This window comes from Diadema antillarum, unplaced genomic scaffold, assembly GCF_040938485.1.
Source record: "Diadema antillarum isolate AM-2024a unplaced genomic scaffold, OU_Dant_1.0 scf00000065, whole genome shotgun sequence".
In the NCBI taxonomy this organism is placed as follows: Eukaryota; Metazoa; Echinodermata; class Echinoidea; order Diadematoida; family Diadematidae; genus Diadema; species Diadema antillarum.
Window position 1 is genome coordinate 281,491 of NW_027270954.1, and position 15,724 is coordinate 297,214.

General features: G+C 37.9%; 1 protein-coding gene across 2 annotated transcripts in view; it reads left to right on the forward strand.

Annotated features, from left to right (window-relative positions):
- The window catches only part of LOC139716462 (seipin-like), a 168,601-nt gene that overhangs the window by 138,219 nt on the left and 14,658 nt on the right, over positions 1 to 15,724 (forward strand). For both annotated transcript variants that reach the window (XM_071628008.1, XM_071628009.1), the window contains one exon: positions 4,131 to 4,228. In XM_071628008.1, coding sequence (XP_071484109.1) covers positions 4,131 to 4,228 — 98 coding nt within the window. The remainder of the gene's footprint in view (positions 1 to 4,130; positions 4,229 to 15,724) is intronic.

Consider the following 15,724-nt stretch of genomic DNA (forward strand, 5'->3'; position numbering starts at 1 on the left):
TTTACTATTTCCCTCATGTTCATGCAATGCCAGCAGGATTAGTATTTTTTTTTTTTACACTTGGTGTATGCATGTGTAACCTAATAGAAATTCTCTGGAGAGTTTTTTTTTCTTTTTCTTTTTTTTATTGCCTCAAAGGTCAAAAGGTCAAAGATCAAGTGAAAGTGCTGAACTAACTTTTTCCTCCATATCTCGGAAGTGGCTCAATTTATCGTGAAACTTACTGCATATCTATGCATGTTCTACCTGAAAGTGATTATCTTATGAATTTTAGGGTCTAAGGCCAGATGAACATGGTAACAATTTACTATTCAGTACAGAAATTGCACTTTTTCTCCATACCGGTACCATGAAAATTACTCAATGCATAAATGTATGAATGGGTCAAAGTCAAGGTAAAGTCCTTAAATCCCCAAATACATGCTCTCCTATTCATCCAATTAAACCAAGTTCAAGGGAGGTGAACATTCAACACATTTCTGACAAACTTGTCATTTCAATATTTTGCCAGTTTTGTGAAAATATAATCACACATTGTCCACATGTACTATCTAGACCTATTAGGAGAATCATGCATTATGGCGGAGGCATACCAGTCGCCATAGCGACATTTCTAGTTGCTATTATACGTTCGAAAGTAAATAGCAATAACATTCAGCTCCGGAAGATGCTAAAATAAATGTGGAATAATCCCTTTGACGTTCGGAAATGAATAACATTAATATCCAACTCCGTACGATGATTGAATAAATGTCTGATATTTGCTTTTATGTTCGAAAGTAAATAGCAATAACATTCAGCTCAGGAAGATGCTAGAATTAATGTTGAATGTTTGTTTTGGCGTTCGGAAATAAATAGCAACAGTATACAACTCCGTACGATGATAAAATAAATGCCGGATGTTTGCTTTTACGTTCGAAAGTATAGATAGCTACGGTGGATGCTAAAATAAATGTCGAATGATTCCTTGACGTTCGGAAATGAATAACAATAATATTCAACTCTGTACGATGATAAAATAAATGTCTAATATTTGCTTTTATGTTCGAAAGTCAATAGCAATAATATTCAGCTGTGAAAGATGCTAGAATTAATGTTGAATGTTTGCTTTGGCGTTCGGAAATGAATAACAATAGTATACAACTCCGTATGATGATAAAATAAATGCCGGATGTTTGCCTTTACGTTCGAAAGTAAATAGCAATAACGTTCAGCTACGGAAGATGCAAAAATAATGTCGAATGATCCCTTGACGTTCGGAAATGAATAACAATAATATTCAACTCCGTACGATGATAAAATAAATGTTTGATGTTTGCTTTTATGTTCGAAAGTAAAAAGCAATAACAATCGGCTCCGGAGGATGCTAAAATAAATGTCGGGTTTTTGCTTTTACATTTTGAAATGAATAACAGTAACATTCAGCTGCGTTTGATGGTAAAGTAAATGTCTGATGTCTGCCTTGACGTTTAAAAATGAAAAACAGTAAAATTCGGCTCCGTACAATGCTTGATTGTCAGATGATTCATTTCACTTTCAGAAGTGGACAGCAGTAATTTTCGGCTCCGTACAATAATGAAATGAATGTCGGATGTTTGCTTTTAAATTTGGAAATGAATAACGGTAATATTCTGCTCCGTACGATGCTAAAATAAATAACAGATTGATGCTTTTACATTTGGAAATGATTAACGGTATCTATCGGCTCAATTAGATACTAAAATAAATAGCGGATGTTTCCTTTCACATTCGGAAATGAATACAGAAAACATAGAGCTCCGTAAGATGCTAAAATGAATATCATGCACGCGTATCTCGCGAAAAACAAAATCGAATGATTTTATCAATAAATTAGTAGGAACATCGGAAGGTATTTCTGTGACCTATCGCGAGGTTTAGGAGAAAACATGAACTACTCTGCAAAACGGGAATGAGACATGGATAGCATTAATTTGGTTTTCGATGTTCCGTTTGTTGCGTGTTTGAAAGCGGCAAGTCAAGAAATGGAACCTCGCGAAAAGGAAATGGAATGGCTATGATTATGTTATGTGGTAGAGAAGAAAATTGGGAGGAACAGTACTCGGTTATTCGTCACAGATAATAAGCGGTAAAGAAGGATAACAGTGGGACTGAAACATGTTTCTGAGTCTTCCCGCCTTAAGATAGTATAGCGCTTGTTGCATGCCAGCTCGTACGAGTACGTACCGACTCGCGTACAAATTGAACGGGCACAGTACTGAGTAGTGTCAGTGTGCACTGCCCGCGCGTGCAGTTTCGAATTGAAACAATTTTTTCTTCATTTTTGTTATTTTTATTTTTTTTTTTCTTGTTCTTTTTTATTTTTTTTTTTCAACGAAGCCACAGGCGGTTACGATCGGCGTTACAGCCGGTAAAAATAAACGGTTACCGGCTATTGACAAGAACCCTGCAAGCATGATATTTCTTTCATGATTCATACACAGTTTATTATTTTCTTTCATAAAACTTACATAAACTAGTGCTGTATTGCGATAACTAAGTGCACATTCACACGAGGGTACACGCGTCAACCCTCCTGCCTAGTGGGAATGACACAGACAGTTTTTCTATGACATATGAATGCCCTTCACGTGTAGATCGCGCCGCCGTGTAGATCATGCTTAAAGTGAAAACAAAGTTTTGGTAAGGGTTTGAGAACCCGTCTGGCACCATTTCATATTTGCTTGCAATATATCGAAAGAGTCTACAAAGAAACTTACCTGGCTGACGCGATTTGCCAGGATGATAAGTCGTTTTGGAGTATTTTGAGAAAAATAATAAAAGTCGGAAAACTGACTTTTATTCCAGAAGGATCCAGACTAACTCGGTCTCAGCGAAAACTCAACCCTATTTCAGACAATTTACACGCAGTTCGTGATCGCCATATTCTTATACTGTTACCCAATACCAAACAAGGCCTCTGTAACTGAACAGACAGGAAAGTGCGTGCTAATTCTGAACAAAACGAATGGACAGCTAGCAGGCGGTCCTCAAGCGTATACGCACCATATCACCTCAGTTGCTGAGACGCGCTGTCATTGAAGTTTTTTTTGTTTTTGTTTAGCAAGCGTCTTTGATTGTTTTTAGAGGTGCTTAATAGGTGCACACTAATTTTGCATGCGCGCCAAAGAGGTTTTTTGATGCGCGCGTTGTAACAACTCGGACCATTACTGCGAGTAGCCAGAACGCAAAGCGCTATACAGGCCGCTCCCATAGTACAACACTGTACAATCCAGAGGGACAACCAAGACAACTCAGCCCACCGTCAAAGCGAGGCCGAGTTATCCCCAAGTCCGAGTTTAGCCTGATCCTGTTCGGGTAAGTTCTGAGACTGAACGTTTTTGGTTAATACTTCGCATTTTCATTGTTACCCATCGAATATCTTGTTATTACAGCGTTATTCCGCACATTTCCTAGGCATACGTTCACATTTGGGAGCGAAATTTGACAACTTTTGCAGGCGTACCAGAACTTTGTTTGGGCTTTAAGTTCACGGCCAACTTCACAGATAGGAATGTAATTGTTGATTAGCCAAGAAGCCTGTGCATTGAAGGGTTAAGTCTGGCCACCTCCCTGTCTCCATGGCAACCTGCTAGGATCTGTGCTACTCTGCAGTTTAAAGGCACAGGTAAGAATTCATCATGAGGCAGATTAGGAGGATCAGGAATGATCATCTTATCTGTAAGTGATAGATTCTCGCCTGTGCAGACTCTCCCTCCTTCCCCTTTTGCTGTGGCCTCGGTTGGTTTCCTGCAAAAGGAAGAGGAAGAATGTCTGCTGTCAGGCAGCTTTTATAGGGCTCTTATGGGTGGGGTCTGGGCTACTTCGGACACATCAGCGGGGCTTTTTTTGTTTCTGTTCTTTCACTTTGCGAGACAGAGGGCGGCATTTAAGGAAAATGCAGTTAAAAGGCACAGACAAGAATTTATCACTTACAGATAAGATGATCATTCCTGATCCTCTTAATCTCACTAGTTGCAGTTGGTAACATAACAGTCTTGCCTTCGTTTAATTTCTGTGGTGTGATGTTTATCAGAGTTTGAGAGTCTGCAACATCATCTTTATGTTGCAAGAGGTCAGTAATTTCACAAATTACTTTTTATCTATTCCAGTACAAACCAGCCATCAAGGCAAGCCTGGAGGTGAAAGTGAAACAGCTAGAGATCTACCACTCAACTCTGCAGATTCATGCTCAGTTTACGGGGTTAAGGTGAGGGCAGTGGAGCAGCAGTTCCTCTGTGTGAAGATTCCATAGTCAGTCAGTAGACTATTGTAGAGCTGTTTGTGTACCACGTAGTGTCACCAGAGGCATTATGTTTTGGGGTTTTCCATCCGTCTGTCGTCCACCCACCTGTCCATATTTCTGTCAGTAATAAATTTTGTGGACAGCGTACCGTTTGAGGTATCCAAATGAAATTTGACATAATTATGTAACATGTATGAGTATAAGTTGTGACGATCAACTTCTTGGTGCAGTGCTCATGCAATGCCTAAGGCTATTTTCTTGAAGCATAGTGTATTACATGTATTGCCAGATAAAGATTATCTAGGGAAAATTTGGGGCTAAGGGGTCAGAGGTTGAAGGTCAAATGAAAATGCTTAAATTTCAGATTTTGTCTCCATATCTCAGAATTCGGTGGATTCCAAAAAGTCGACATCAAAATTACTCGCATTATATGCACATGCAGCAGCGCAGCTCAGCTCAGCTGGCCGCGCCGGGCGGGCGGGCGCCCGGGCTGGGCCGGCCGGATATCAATTGCGAGATCGAGAGATAGATAGATACGGTATGGTATTAGCAGCAAACTGGCTTTTCCGTGTTGCATGTTCGACGCGATGTATGTACACTCCAAAATGCAGGCTTGGCTTTTGACTTATTTCTTTGGCAAAAGACACCAAAGCTGGTTGGAAAAAAAGGCATCTCACATGCCAAATTGTTACTTACCTGCTGTTCCAAACAGACTCAACCAGGGCTGCCAAAGCCTCCTTATGCTTCTTGGCCTTCTGGTCTGGCTTGGCCCACCTCTCCTGACTGCACGGGAGGTATGCCACGATCATTCAGGCATTTTTTCAGTTCGTCAACTCGCATTCGCCGGAAGACAGCTAGGTCTTGGGGTTCTGCCATTTTCGCCTTGGGCCTTGGGTTTGGGGGGGGGGGGTCTGCCATTTTTTTAAGTCCGCTGTGCTTTGTGGCGACCGTAACACGTACCTTTAGTTACTGCGTATACCGATCGCCAGGTGCTAGGCCAGTACAGTTATTGTACAGTAAACAGTGCATTGCGCATGCAGCTACTGTCTGCTGCGCTGCAGCGTAGCTCTGGCTGCATAGCGCGATGTCGACCCCAAAGTTGAAAATCGGCCTGTCCACTACAACCGATAGGTGGCGCACCGTATATGGAATCCACCGAATTGGCTCAAAATATCTTCATGAAACTTAGTATATATGCATGTACTTACCTAACAATGATTTTCTTGGGAATTTTTTGGTCATGGGGTCAAAGGTCTGTATAGGATTCTATATCAAGTGCGTGCATAAATGCACCTTGATTCTGTAAGGAAAGATTTGGATCGTGGATCAAAAGTAGTGTAAGGGTGCATTCGAGCACTCTAAAGGAAACCAAAGCGAACCAGACCAAAGCGTACCATACTGAACTGTGCCAGCTTTGGAGCGTTCGAGCACTCTGTTGAGAAAGCGTACCTCATGAGTTATTTTTAGAGGGGGTCACACATTTTGTACAAAGATGGTCATTCACCTGGCACACTTAAACTACTTACAGATGTCCTGAACTCATTGCATTATGACGTATGTGCATGTTACGCGTATTTTCACATGTGAAGTTTTGGTACGTTTTTGGTACCCTTTTGGAGCACATAGAGAAGTGGTCCACTTTTGGCTTGGTTCAGAATGGTAGGGTACACTTTCGGAGCATTCAAGCACTCCTCTGGTGCAAGTTCGCTTTAGGAGTGAGCCATTTCTGAGATATGGAGAAAAAAAGTGAAATTTAAGCATTTTCACTTGACCTTCAATCTTCGACCTTTGATACCATAGCCCAAAATTTTGGAATGTCACAATTTTTCCCCATATTTTGAAATAGCTCAAAGTATTGGATCAGATAGAAACAAATCATGAAATTCTTGTTCATTCAAATGGCTAAAAGTGCGATCAAAAATTGAATCTGACATCAAAGTGTTTTAGCACTGGCAGACCCTGATAATAGGAGTTTGCACCTGCAAGGCAGGGGTGTGAAATTTCTGATTTATCTCAGGTTTTTGATTCTTTCATTATACTCCCACCCACACATTGTGTTTATAGGTTTATGGGGTATATAGGAATCACTCTGAGGTTGAGTGGCCAGGGGAACAGTCGGTTGCAAAATCTTGTAGCCTGAACTACTCTCTCATTTTTGTTGAGCCCACCGGAGGTGCAGGGAGACTAGGGGATCGCCTGCGGCGTCATCCGTCTGTCCGTCGTCCGTCCGTAACGCTACAAAAACTTGAATAACTCTCTACTGAGGACTTTAATTTCAATCAAACTTTGAGGGAAGAGTGGTTATGCAAAGTTACACATTTTACCAAGCATGAGGGTCACCTCAAGGTCAAAGGTCACAGGCAGGGGTCAATGAACTTTAGGGCTCAATGTTAAGTTTTTACGGCACGTTTCGATTATGGCTCAGAACTTTTGATGTATATGTCCGTCTGAACTACTCTCTCATTTTTGTCGAGCCCACCGGAGGTGTTGAGAGACTGAGGGATGGCCTGCAGCGTCTGTCCGTCGTCCGTCCGTAACGCTACAAAAACTTGAGTAACTCTCTACTGAGGACTTTAATTTCAATCAAACTTTGAGGGAAAAGTGAGTAAATACAAAGTTACACATTTTACTAAGCATGAAGGTCACCACAAGGTCAAAGGTCACAGGCAGGGGTCAATGAACTTTAGGGCCCAATGTTAAGTTTTTACGGCGCATTTCAATCATGGCTCAGAACTTTTGATGTATGTGTCCGTCTGAACTACTCTCTCATTTTTGTCGAGCCCACCAGAGGTGCGGGGAGACTAAGGGATCGCCTGCGGCGTCTGTCCGTCCGTCTGTCTGTCGTCTGTCTGTAACACTACAAAAACTTGAATAACTCTCTACTTAGGACTTTAATTTCAATCAAACTTTGAGGGAAGAGTGGTTATACAAAGTTACACATTTTAATAAGCATGAAGGTCACCTCAAGGTCAAAGGTCACAGGCAGGGGTCAATGAACTTTAGGGCCCAATGTTAAGTTTTTACGGCGCGTTTCGATTATGGCTCAGAACTTTTGATGTATCTGTCTGTTTGTGACCAAACTTAGATGGTATATGTCCCTTGGGGAGGTGAAGGTCATCACAAGGTCAAAGGTCCCATACAGGGGTCAACAAACTTTTAGGGCCCAATGTTAAGTTTTTATGACGCGTTTTGATTATGGCTCAAAACTTTTGATCCCTTTGTCCGTTTGTGACCGAACTTGTATGGTATAGATGTCCCTTGGGGAGGTGAAAGCCATCACAAGGTCAAAGGTCACAGAAAGGGGTCAACAAATTTTTAGGGCCTATTGAGGTTTTATGGCATGTTTCGATTATGGCTCATAACTTTTGATCCCTTTGTCCGTTTGTGACTAAACTTGGATGGTAAATGTCCCTTGGAACAGAGTGTGGTTGGAAATGACAAATTCAAGCATTGTCAAGTTTTCCCAAAATTCCCTTAAAAACCACATGAATCCTCCACATGGCTACAGGTTAGTCCAAGAGGTGAAAAGTGCTGAAATTACACAGCAAAACATGACAATCCCCTTGATTTTCCACAATTCTCAACAATCCACTTGCATCATCAGTTTTGCTGCAATTTCAGCAAAACTTGGTGAGTGCATTTAGGAGGGTACTTACTTCTGGAGTACTGATATCAGCAGAACAAGTTTTGCTGTAATTACAGCAAATCTCTTGGACCATCACACATGCTCAGGAAACATGATGTATGTGCAGGTCATGTAGACCAAATTTTGCTGTAATTTCAGCAAAATTATATAGGCCTTTGGACAGATGTTGGAGTGCATATTGTAGGACCTAATCATGTTTATGATTTTTTTTTTTTAATTATGCATATGTCATGGTTTGTTTAAATTGACAATGTTAGTATGTAAATCCTAGCCTTATTGTCAACTAAATGTGATGACTTTGTCTCATATGATGGATTTCAAACATGTTTAGGCTTTCACTCTCCATGATATAGCTGACAGAAGTAAGACAAGTCACTCATCAACTCAATTTTTTGTCTTTCATTCTATTTCCTCTTTACTCCGCAAAGCATATCTCAATACATCTATCAACAGATACCAAATAATTATAAATTATATAGTAAGATTTGTGTTTATTGTTGAAATACATTTCTTTATTTCCATTTTTTTTTGGGGGGGTGTTACAGTTTGGTACTTGATATGTAGCGTTTGTAATACACATGGGAATTCATACAAGAAAAAGAAAAATGCTTTATCAGAAAAGAAGAATACTGACAATGTACATTTACAGGCAGAACTCATACAAAATACTAGGATGCAGCATGTGCTTTCTCATCATTTCAAAAACACTGCAATCATTATGGCATCTCGGATATGAATTGCTCAGATGATACAAACTTTGGATAAATAAAAGACATACACAACTTCATTCAAAATAATTTTGTCATATTGTTAACTTTTAAATAGCTTCAATGACTAACAGTCAGGCCTTATGAATAATAATTGTACAAATTTTATAAAACTGCTCCCATTGATTGATTGAACAGATGAAACAAAACAAAAAATTACATCACAAAAGATTCTTTCTGAGAAAGGTGGTAAGTCTTTCTAAATAGAGATAATTAGCTGTTTTTATACTTTCACATGATTATGAGGCTTACTCAACAAACTTATAGAAAAACAATAAAACACAAAAGGGACCCACTCAAAAACAAATCAAAATGGAGGAAAATGGATACATTTTTTTTCTTTCAAAAATATTTGATGAGCTTTGCAAATGATTTCTTTGCTCTTTCTCATATTTTAAATGTTTGTATTCATTTTATTCATTTATTTATCTATTTTTGCATGTAAAAATTCATGAAATTATTAATTAAGTCCCCAACATCAGGGACAATTGAAGGCATGGAGGTGCCAATGACCCTGTAGAAATATTATTTTACTCACCTTTAAAACACCTGTAAGTTCATACATCTACATAACATAGCGGTCACGTGTGCCAAATTTCAACCTAAATGCTCAAGACTTAGGGAGGTTTCCACAGTATTTTTGCATGATTTCCATTGAAAATATTATGCTGTTACCATTGGCATCACATTGTTCAACAATGACCAAAGATTGAGTTTGCACATCTGTGTAGCATGGCAGTCATATGTGCCAAATTTCAATCTAAATGCTCAAAGACTGAGGGAGTAAGCTGAATCCACAATATTTTGTATGCTTTATAGGGAAAAAATGTTGCCATAGTAATGCATAGTTCAACCATGACAAAAGATTAAATTTGCATTTTTGTACTACAGCAGTCACATGTGCCCAATTTCAAGCTAAATGCTCTAAGACTAGGGAAGTTAACTGTTTCCATAGTATTTTCGTAGGACTTTTATTCAAGATATGCTGTTACCGTGGCAAGTCATTTTTCAGCAATGGCAAAAAATTAAGTTTGCACATCCACATTTTGTACATACCATAGTGGTCACATGGGCCAAATTTCAAGCTAAATGCTAAAAGACTGAGGGAGTTGGCTGAATCCACAGTATTTTTGTATGCTTGTTAATGAAAAAAAAAAATGTTGTTAGCATGGCAACGCATAGCTCAACAATGATGAAAGATTAAGTTTGCATATCTACGTACTATAGTGGTCACATATGCAAAACTTCAAGCCAAGTGCTCAAAGACTGAGGAAGTTAACTGAATCCACAGTAAGTTTGGATGATTGTCATTCAAAATATGCTGTTACCATGGCAATGCATAATTCAGCAATAACCAAAGATAAAGTTTTCACATATATCATAGCAGTCACATGGGCTAAATTTCAAGCTAAATGCTCAAAGATTTAGGGAGTTAGCTAAAAAGCATATAAAGGTATGCTTTTTAGTGAAAAAATGCTGTTACCAAGGCAACGTATTGATAAACGTCTAGATAGAAGATGTGTTCTGCACTTCTACACAGTAGTCGTCACATATGTGCCAAAATTCAAGTCAAGTACTCCAAAAACACACAGGGAGTTAGGTTAATCCACTTTATTTTTGGTATGATTGGTACAAAAACTGCTGTTGCCATGGCAACATATTTGTTCACACATACATAAATGGCATCTTGCACAACTACACCTTACATTGACGGCATCTTATATCCCAAATTTGAACTGAATTGCTGTAAAACTGTAGTTTGATCAACCACAATGTATAAGATTTTGTCAAAATTTGCTGTTGCCATGGCAATGCATTATGCAACACTAACAAAAAGCGTTTGCACATCTTCCTTTTAAAGTGGTCATACATGCCAAATTTGGGGTCAATTACTCAAAAAATGAAAGAGTAGTTCCATCCACAACATTCTGTATCTTTTTTTAATTGCTGTTGTCATGGCAATGCACCAGACGATACCAATGAAGAAAGTGTCTTGCACATCTTCTTTTGATAGGATTTACACATGCCACATTTGGGGTTAATTGCTCAAAAATGAGAGTAGTTCAATCAATAATTTATAAAGAAAATTTGCCATTGCCATGCAAGGCATTACGCGATACTAACAAAAATGGTGTCTTGTACATCTACCCTTGTATCTCCATGGGTCAAAATAGTCTAGGACCCTGTTTAATCAAAAGATATAATTGATTTTAAATTGCTGCCACAGACTTATGATAGAAGTCAATTTTGTAATCAATTCTAATTCTTCATAATACGAGACCAAGTACAGTTAGGATTTAGGGCATGGCGTTAGAAATCGCTGTTTCATGTTCACAAAAAGTTTTATGTCTGGTTTCGATGACACTTGTGCAGTCTGGTAATTTTCATCTTTATTTCCTTTTTTTTTTTGAATTTCTATTTGCGCATCCCTGTGTCTTAACCATCATAATTATATCACCTGTCTTCAATAAGAAGGGATAGCAAAAAGTAATTACCATCACAAAGATGTACACACCTTCCCCAGAGAGTGGCTGGTGATACAATGAGACACGAGTCCATTGTATTCCTATCTGCGTGGCAGACCCAGTTTGGCACATGCTCTAAATATTTCTGAGTAGCAGCATCGAACATCTGGCAAAGGATATACACCGTAAGATGGTTGTGACTCCATTCTTTTTAACCTCCGTGGATTTATAAATCACACTTTGTATCATTCTGTGCTAAGGCAAATATTAAGGACAAGTCCACCTTCATGTACATAAGGATTGAGAGAATGCAGCAGTATTAGTAGAACACAAAGTTTGAGAAAAATCAGACAATCCGTTTAAAAGTTACGATATTTTTTAAGTATCTGTGCAGTCACTGCTGGATGTGAAGACTGCTACAGTGTTGGTGTATGATGTCACTTGCATACATAAACGATTGAAGGAAAATAAAAAGAATTTCACAAAACTTGACTTTTTGAATAAAGTGTGCTTTTCTTCGACCTGTTACTGAAGTATGTTAAGGGTAATATTATTCCCCCTGTCTTCTGAAAGAGAGAAGTTGAGTGTTCTTGTGTTATGCGAGAAAAATGGGAATATGTTGAATTTTCTTTATTCTTTCTCTATATCGTTGTACACATGTGACATCACAAGCTATCGTTTTTTCATCCAGCTGTGGCTGATCAGAAACTTCAAAATTCATAACTTTTGAATGGATTGTCCGATTTTCCTCCAACTCTCACTGATATGTTCTACTTATTTTATTTTGCTGCATTCACTCAACCCACATGTCCATATAGATTTTTTAACTCTTATGTTATAATGATCTGTACTACCCTAAATCATGTGGCACACTAGTATGCATTCTGTGATAACTGATACATCTGTTAAACTACCAGATACTTGAAGGTGCGACCATTATGCCCCTGGATTTACATCAAACTTTGGACTGATGCTGCTTGTTGGTGATGTTGCTTGAAGCTGGAATCCATCAAACTGATACCCTAGAAATGAAATGAACAAATGAGAAGAGTTAAAATTTATACGGAGGAGAGTTCTGCAGAAACTGCAGCATGTATTCTTTCACAAAGCAACAGTGTGCTGCTCTGTAAAGCTTACAATAATGTACTGCAACATATTTTTACATTAATTTTCATTTCATTTTCTTCCCTTAAAGCTTTTTTTTTTAACATTGCTCTGATGCCAGAGACTAAAGAAAGTTGTAAACAAACAAAATACAAAATGCTTGCTCCTTAGATTCCTCATTGTATGAGAAGTTTTCTACAAGTATCCTTAATTAATTACAATATTATTTCTATTCAAATCTTTAAGTCCTACACAATAATGGTAAGTCTACCACATATCACATATTGGTGCCTTGTTACACTGTTTTGTAACATTTGCTATTAAGCAGGAATTCCATTCCAGGTTCAAGCTGATTTTAGAGCTTGTAAACCTGGCAAAGGATGTGAATGAAAAAACTAGCAAACTTCAACATTCACATTTTTGATAGTTTCCAAATGATTGCAAAACCTATGCAGGGGATTGAAAGTGTTGTGAAATATTTGTGGGTGTCCATTTTTAGTTTTTGATTTAAAATAAAACGACAAAAATACGACAATTTCTTGTGCACTTGCACATTTGTTCATGATCTGCTCATAATTTGCTTTGAAAAAGGGTGTTAAAGCCTTGTCATATGTGTACATAAAACCTTCACAAGACGTGCATAATGCTCTGGAAATCTTTGTGAACTTCCATATGGAACTCAACAGTTTTTTAGAATATCTCGCGTATGTTAATAGCAAAATCTTTGAAGTTTTTCTGATCATTTACAACATATCAACATATCTGCAAATTATTCACATACCTTTTGAGGCATATACCTCCGCCAAGGGAGGAGGTTATGTTTTCATTACCGTTGGTTTGTTACGTAGTTAGTTTGTCCATGCGCAAAATAACTCAAAAAGTAGTTAACGGATTGGGATTGGGATGAACGAATTAACTTGCAGGAAAGGTTGAGAATGACATAAGTAATAAACAATTAACTTTTTGTAGTGATCCAAGAATTTTGGGGGAATTTATAAAGGATTTTTGATATTTTGGCAGGAAGGGTCAATGAACTTGGGAGTTCAGGCTGCACGTATTTGAGGTTTGCATGCAGGCACTTAAGTGCGCACTCTAATCTCTGCTAGGGCGAGGCGCGCCGCGCATCTGAGGGTTTACGGCGTTACAAAAGCTTCTATATTGTGAAATCGGGCGATTTTTCAGTGGACAGAAATTACTAATCTCTGTGGAAGAGCAAGATCACAGTGGAAAGTAGCTGCTTGATGGAAGTCTGCGCTCTCAGAGTGCTTTTCTACTTTGTTTATAGCTGTGTGTTACTCGTGATGAGAATTATTTTCAGTGCCATTGTCGCAACAAATGAAAAAAGAAAGTGAAAATTTCAGAATGTTGGATGTTGCCATTTTTTGACATACATCCTTTGCAAATGGTTCACATGCTCAGTAAAATCAGCCTGTATAGTATGATAAGAGTAAAAACTTGGGAAGACAACAGTGAAAATTTTTTATCAGAATTGGATGATTAAATAATGAAATAGGGAAGTTATGAAATTGTGAAGTTTTGCTAATTTTTGCAGAACAGTTTTCAAACATTTGAAAGCAGAACTGTTGACTGCAGAACAGTTTTTATACATTTTCATACATGTATTTGACATGGATATGCATATGAGTGAGCTGATGTTGTCATAACCTTACAATTCTCTATTGATCATGTCCGAAGAAATGATAAGATTCAATTTTGTGTTATTGAAGTGATGTTATTCCTGGTTAAATAACTTCAATGATTAGGTCGATCTATCAGGATTTTAGACTGATGCATGTTTGCCTTTTAATGAATAACTGAAAATTCAAAATTTGAATTGTATGGCAAGTTGAGAGGGTATGGCAACATCACTTCATTGTTTGCATATTCATTATTGACTGTTAGAGATCTTAACCCTACACCCACCTGGTTTTTTGAGGGATTTAAAACCATCGGGGGGGGGGGGGGACTTTTTGGCCCCACTTCAGATCTCAGTTGTGGATCACGTGATCCTCGCAAAAATTTGCACTAAGGTAGAGGCCAATGTAATCTACAAGACTGTATAGTTCGATTTTTCACATTTTGATTCGTGTATCTTATCTTAATAAATGCTAATTTATGCAATTTTTTTTTTTTTGCACACAAATAAAAAATTTTTAGGTGAACATACTATTTTCAATATCCTTAACAATGATATCGAAGCAAAAATTTGGCTTAATAATTACTTATTTCAAATTTTATTGTTTATTGAATGTCTTATGTATTTCTTTGTTGTTTTTTGTCAAAATTTGTTGCAGAAACTTTTTAAAGCATTATTAGCCTAAAATAAATTTTTGTCAGCCATTGAAAGTAAAAATATTTATTTTTGTATGAATTACATGCAAAAACACAATCTACATTTGATTTGTACACAAAATCATGTTTTTGAGCAATTTTTGGGTCAACAAATATTTTTCAAAGGAGCATACGGGGTGGCTTCAAAACGGTATTTCGAGAGCGAGAAATTTGGTCTCAAAAGTTATGTGATACTTGAAAGTAAAAAGTTATAAAATGTCACAATGAGAGCATCATGCATTGCGGAATGATCATGCGAAATGTCAAAGGGGGGGGGGGGGCAAAATGCCTCCCCCCGGTGGGAATAGGATTGAAATGCCATTCATTCCATATTTTTCATCTCATTTTGACAACAACAGGAAAAAAAAAATCAATGTTATGCTAAATAAATTGTACTCTTTTTTCAAACTACATTTCAACTGCATTTCTGTGTAATAGAATACAGTAGCACTCTTTATCAATGCATTGGAAATGCAGATCTTCATTATTATCCATTCAATCCATTTGAATTCACCCCGCCCCCATACTTTTGAATGAAGAAAAACTGAGTCTAGGAGACAAATATAATCTAACTTCATGTAGGTGTTGAAAGTGATACGCTTCATCATTGAGGCTTGTGCACACTATATATTTCCAAATCATTCAAAAATTCATACAAGTTCATTACTCACCTGGAAATTGAATGGATATGAACACATTACATTGTAATTCAATAACAAATTTAACTAGAGAAGCACTCTGAGAGCGCAGACCTCCACCAAGCATGCAGCCCTTTTCCATCACTGATCTTGTTCTTCTATAGAGATAACTGGAGCTTGTTGCATAAAAGTTACAATGATGATAACTTTGCCAAACATTGGTAACTTCAATGGAATTCTAGATTATGATTGGCTGTTGAGTATTGTTGCCATGGTGGTTACCATTGGATGGCAAAGTTATCACCATTGTAACTTTTATGCAACAGGCCCCCGATTTCCACCCATACATACTCATAGCATGCAGAAGTGTTTATAGTATGCTGAAAGTCGCCCGATTTCATAATATAGAAGCTTTTATAACGTCTTAAACCCTCAGATGAGCGGCGCACTTCGCCCTAGCAGAAACTAGAGCACGCGCTTTAGTGCACGCATGCAAACCTCAAATACAC